The sequence below is a fragment of the Helianthus annuus genome, chromosome 6 (assembly GCF_002127325.2).
Source record: "Helianthus annuus cultivar XRQ/B chromosome 6, HanXRQr2.0-SUNRISE, whole genome shotgun sequence".
Lineage (NCBI taxonomy): Eukaryota > Viridiplantae > Streptophyta > Magnoliopsida > Asterales > Asteraceae > Helianthus > Helianthus annuus.
The window spans coordinates 141,585,474-141,592,022 of NC_035438.2; the positions used below are offsets into that span (position 1 = coordinate 141,585,474).

Genomic DNA, 6,549 nt, shown 5'->3' on the forward strand with positions numbered 1-6,549 from the left:
ATGCACATGCATAACCCGAAACATTGCCTCCTACTCTACTATTAGTTACTGTAAACTGTATGCCATATTGAGACCCAGCTGAGAACACGTGTACATTTGTCGATGAACAAACCCTTTGATTCCACATGGAATATAATAGTAGATTAAAATGCAACTTCATTAGCTTTACGCATGCTGCATCATTTGTAAACTCAAAACCTGAATGCCGAAAAAAATACACTGCTGACTTCTCTATTAATTTGTACCTGTTATAAATTTAACAAGGAATTTTCAAATGCAGCAACTGCTGGGATTACGTACAACACATACAAAAGTACAGCGCTAAACATTCTAAACCCGCTGGAATGCGAATACACATGACCAGCGACTGGTTATACCCTTATAACCTATTGGACTACTTGTAAATGTAACGTGTATCACATATCGTGAATCAACAGAGGCCACGTGAAGATTTCCAGTACACAATCATGTATAATGGATAAAACTTAAAAACCCATATACTCTAGTAATATAAGTTATACCGAAAACATATATCAACACCGAAAAAGCATGAAAACGAAATTACGCTAAAAACGAGTTTGAGCTAACATCAACGGTCATGTTTAAAAAACATAGAACAACTGAAGGAGAACATGAAAAAAAAAATTGAATGTTGTTACGCTTTATGCAACCTATTCTTCACTACCAAAATTGTCGGAGACATACTCTTCGGTTTCGGATTCTTCATATACGTCGTCTTCTTCATCAGTTGACGAATCGTCCTTAACCGGGTCACCCTTTTTAAGCGGACAATTCCGCTTATCATGACCCCTAACCCGTTTGTTGCAAAAATTGCATTTCCGCCTTGGTTTTTTACTCTTCTTAATTGCTTTCTCCCCCGGTCTAATTGTATCATAACAAAGCATAAACTGCACCAACGTATTGTGGGGGCTGGAATTATGATTAGCACTTTCGCATCTAGAGGTGGTCTTCATAAGGCAACACATAGGTATATCACGAAAATAGCATGGAATCCACTGTTCCCTAATAGCGTACATTTCATTCATCCATTCATGACCTTCCAAACCATACTCAGTCATCAGTAAGTTCCATCTCTTTTTAAACCTATGCGGTTCTATGTAAACATTCCACACTAGTTTGTGGACCTTTTTCTTTAACTCTGCATTCTTTTCATCACTGCCCTTTATCTACACATAAGATAAAGAATGAATCGTTATGTTAGTTTCGTATTAAAAAGACCCGTCGTTCTGCATATATAACTGTACATATGTGTATATCAGTACCTGATGGTTTTATAAGAGATATAAACGACACCTATGTTACCTAAACGCAATTACATATTTGAAAATCCAGTTAACAAACCTTAGCTGGTATTTTATTGGTGATATGCCACATACATAGTCTGCGTACGGACTTATCAAAGACACTGTTCATAGCTTGTTTCATGGCGCAATATTGATCGGTTAAAATCATAAGTGGTTGTTTTCCATGGTGAGCTTTAAGAAACTTTTGTAACAGCCACGTGTATGATTCAATGGTTTCATTGTGGATTAATCCAGCCTCGAAAATTGTGCACTTTTTATGATGATCTGGTAAAGGGGACAAATATCATATCATACCTGAAAAGATCATGATTAATTATAAAGATTCATTTAAAAACATAAAGAAATCAAAAACTAAATATAGAAAATACTATATATTACATGTTTGTGTGATACGTTGCATCAAATGCCACTACATCGCCAAAAGATTGATAACTTGTTTTTGAAACTCCATCACACCAAAACATCAGTTGAAGTTCCTTTTCCACGATATGTGTTTTGAATGTATAATTTTGCTTGTTTTCCACACGTTCATTGAATTTGTCAACGACCATTTGTGCATCTCTATCACCAATGAATTCCCGGATATCTCTTCCAAAGTTCTTAAACTCTGTGGTCGTTCCATGAACATTTTGGTGACCTCCCTTTAAAACAACATATATGTTATGCGCTCTCGTCGGGCCAATGTTAGCGTTGCGACAATCAACAATAAACTGTTTAGTAACAAAGTCTAGCTTCCTCTTCTTGCGTGATAAATCTAGGTTATGAGATGACGTAAGGACATGGTTATGTTGCTCAACGAAGTCGTAAACCACGTAATCCGTAGATTTTTTTACTCGTATAAATTTTACGCATGCTTTACAGTCTGTAGTTTTAATACCGCGGCGTCGTGTAGGATAATTAGTAGCCGCTGACTGGGGTTTAGGCTTATTAGCTCTAGAACACAAAATATACCTGAGTTTGATAATTCCTTTAGCTTTATCCTTCTTTGACGTACCCAAACGGGTTGAAAATCTAGCCCTCTCTGCGTACTGCTCATACATGACAATTGCTTCATCTATAGTCCGAAATCTGGCTCCTTTATACGGTTTCAAATCATGGGGAACGTTGGGAGTCCAGTACTTTGTGCCATTAGGACTTTGATACACATTGCTAGCAACTGACTCTATACATTAAAAAAGGGAATTAAGGGCAACAAATACAAATAATAAACCCCACAATATACAAGTAAAATGACCACACGTTTACAAATACATAGTTGTATCATGTTTTGTTTAGTTTTTTAATGCACAATGAAATCGATTGAGATACTGGCATAACTACAAAACAAATAAGGGTGTATTCTTGTAGCAGCAAAACTCCATACAAACTTATATAGACATATGTTTTAAAAATTGTACCTTGACGATCAATGGAAGCTACAAACACATGATCTTCTTCTGGTCGTTCGGAGCCATGAGGACTTAATAAATTGGCTGAAACAACATGCTGATCGTCCGTGTTTATGTATGCCAAAAATTAGAAATCTTTAGTATAACAAAATAAGAATTAAACTGGAAACAAACTTATATACACTGATGTTTAAAAAATAAATCTTGATGATCCATGGAAGCTACATACACATGATCTTCCCCTGGCCGTTCGGGGCTATGATGAATTAAGGAATTGGCTGGCAAATTGTTCGGGTTCGGGTCTGACATAATTTATAAATCTGTAGTAGATCAAAACAAGAATGAAACGAACTGGCTAATGGTATGAAGAATCAAGATGAGAAGAAGAATCTGAGAAAAATATTTAGGTGGCTATTTTTTACGTAAGATAATTTGCAATTGAACATTGTGGGTGGTCTTTTTTCTGATAACTGCACATAATTTAAAAAAATGAAAATTATAACTTAATCTATATATGTTAAAAGACAATCCTACCCTTATGTTATAGTTAATAAGATCTATGGCTAGGATTTGTTCATTTTTGTTCATAAAAAAGGAAGGGTTCACAAATGAACCCAATCCTATATACATACATACATACATACATACATACATACATACATACATACATACATACATACATACATACATACATACATACATACATACATACATACATACATACATACATACATACATACATAGGTTGGGTTCTAAAGTGAACAAATCCTGGCCATTGATTTACATCATCAAATCGTAAAATACACTAGTGTATTTTTATAATCAAATCCTGGTCATTTGTTTACACTTGTGGATACACTTGTGTATTGATAATCACGGGCTAGGATTAGTTCACTAGTTTTCACAATCAAGAGGGTTGTTCACAAATAAACCTAACCCTATATACATATATATGGGAGTGTTTAATTTAAAACTTAATGTTAGTGAGAAAACTCGAAAACTCTTGTTTGTTGTTTATCTCTTCATATGTTATTTGTTTATTTTAAAAAAAAAATACATCACAAGATCACAAAATTTTTAATCTCTTGTTTGACTATATTCAAACATAATTTTTCGACATAGAAAAAAGATTTAACGTGGCACACTTTTTTCCAATACTAATTATAATATTGCACATATGCAATACTACTTAGTCTTAGGGTTTAGGTTTTTAGCTTAATTTAGCTTTTAATGTTAGGTTTTTGGTTTAGTTTAGTTTTTATGGTTAGGTTTTTTAGGGATTTAGGTTCAGGTTTAATTTTTAGGTTTTTTGGGCAATTTCATTTATAACCCTACAAACTTACAAAATATCATATATATACCCTTGCAAAATTATAAGTATCATACACATCCTTACAAAGTAGCTGAAATATTATACATACCCAATTCAATAAATAACAATTTCACCCTTATTTTTCTAATACTTTGAAATCTTGTAAATAACCTTTAACTTCAAATATTTATATTTACTCATTTCTAGTTTAAATTATTTAGCTTAAATATTAAATATGAAGAATACTATTGTTTATGAAATAAAAAATAAAAAATAGAAAAAAATGTGTAAAAATAAATTTAAGTTAAAATGTATTGTATAAAAAAATAAAGTTAAAAGATGAGCATATATCAAAACTTGAAGTTAAAAAAAATAAGGGTAAAATGATTATTTATTAGATTGTTTTTAAAAAAGTGGGTATATTTGATATTTTAACTATTTTGTAAGGGCATATATGATACTTTTAGTTTTGATTGGGTATATATGAGATTAATCTTAGGTTTTTCTTAGTATTGCACATGTGTTATACTAATTTATTTATTTTTTAAAAGTTTTTTTAATCTTAAAAATGCTAATATTGTGTGTGTTTTAGGAGTTTTTAAGTTCTCATAATAAAATAAGTTTTCTGAACCATCTTCTATGTTTGTGTGTATAATACAACGATATGGGCCTAAACTAAATTAATCAATTTTTTTTATTCATCACAATATTAGACCTAAGCTAATTGATTTATAGGCTATTAGTTAAAAAAAAAAACCTTGTACACAAAATATGTAAAAATTAACAAATATGATTCATCACAACATTAGACCTAAGTTAATTGATTTATAGGCTATTAGTTAAAAAAAATAAAAAATAAAAAAAAACCTTGTACACAAAATATGTAAAAATTAACAAATATGTCCTCGGAAAAAGTGGGCCCTATATGGTTGTATGTAACCTACAGATTGTGCAATGCAATTCCCAACCCACATATTAAAAAACCAAACGGGGGAATAGTGTCAGGCAGCTGTCTGATACTCCTCTATTGAACCAACAAGGTTTTTGTTTTATATTCATTTTAAAATTATGTTTTTGCCTCTAACTTAAAATAAAATTACGTTTTTGTCCCCAGCTCAAAATAAAATTACGCTTTTTGTCCCCATCTCAAAATTACGATCTTCCCCTCAATTCAAAATTACGACTTTGCCTGACACTCCTCCATTGGACCAACCAGTTTATTATTTTATACCCATTCTAAAATCACGTTTTTGTCCCTCTGTAAAATTACGGTTTTGCACCCAGCTCAAAATAAAATTACGCTTTTGTCCCCATCTCAAAATTACGCTTTTTCCCTCCATTCAAAATAAAATTGTGGTTTTGCCCTCAGCTCAGAATTACCTTTTCGCCCCCAGTTCAAAATAAAATTTTGTTTTTGCCCCCCACTTAAAAATTACGATTTCGCCCTCTGTTAAAAAATGTGATTTTTCCCCGTTTAAAAATTGTGATTTCGCCCTCAATTCAAAATTACATTTTTCCCCAGTTCAAAATAAAATTATGCTTTTGCCCCCAGCTCAAAATTACAATTTTGCCCTCGGTTTAAAATAAAATTGTGATTTTGCCTCTGGCTTAAAATTACGACTGTGTCCTTAGTTCAAATTTATATTACGCTGTTAACCCAAGTTCAAAATTACGATTTTGCCCCTGTGAAAATTTACAATTTTACCCCTGGTTCAAATTTACAGTACTACCATCACTTTAGCTTTTGGCAAATTACGATTTTACCCCAGTAAAAAAAATACAACTTTCCCTCAGTTAAAAATTACAATATTGCCATTGTTTTAGTTTTTTTTTAATCAAAACTATAAAAGTGTTTTGTTTTAATTGGTTGACTCGATTTAATTGTTTTTCGTGTCAATGAGCTGCCTAACACTCGCTCATTGTTCGGTTATCGCCCCTGATGAAACAATGGTTAACCGGGCAGGGTTAACACACTGGTCTCGTCAAGAAGGGTTAATCCTTTCCTTTCGAGGATCGCTGGCTGGATCACCGGTGGTTGATCTCCTGCACAAGGAAACAAGCCGTGACTCGTAACAAGGAGGATGGGGTGGGGGGTGCTCCTTGTTACCACTCTCCGGTGTGAGAATCAGTAGTTTGCTTGGGAAGCAAAGTAAGATAGTAGTAGTAGTGAGAGAGTTGTGAAGAGATACCTCAAACCTGGTTTGGGGTTGGTATTTATAGCCGAGGAGTGAAGGAGGATGATGATGGATGGACTGACGACGTGTTGCACCTTTTCAGGTGTGTCAGGCTTGTCGGTTGTGGAGGTTACGCCACGTCAGTCCATTGCTTACGTAGCTCTGACAGGTAACTGCCATTGGTGCCACTTGCACTGTGGTGTCAGTCCCACTTGCTTGAGTGCATAGGATGCGGTGCAAGCCGCATCGCTATGTGCGGTAACATCTGAAGTTACCGCGTCTCCTACTTTTGATCAAGGAATACGCGAGATGCGGTGCTAGCCGCATCGTCGTCCGCGGAGACTATTTGC

The 6,549-nt window shown here is 33.9% G+C and overlaps 1 protein-coding gene across 1 annotated transcript; it reads right to left on the reverse strand.

Moving 5' to 3' along the window:
- Positions 1 to 671: 671 nt before the first annotated feature.
- On the reverse strand, positions 672 to 3,022 carry LOC110945043 (protein FAR1-RELATED SEQUENCE 5-like). The gene is made up of 5 exons (XM_022186683.1): positions 2,896 to 3,022; positions 2,723 to 2,797; positions 1,759 to 2,487; positions 1,363 to 1,589; positions 672 to 1,187 (listed from the first exon to the last, which is right to left on the reverse strand). Exons 1-5 carry the CDS (start codon positions 3,020 to 3,022, stop codon positions 672 to 674), a joined length of 1,674 nt encoding a protein of 557 aa, XP_022042375.1.
- Positions 3,023 to 6,549: the final 3,527 nt, after the last annotated feature.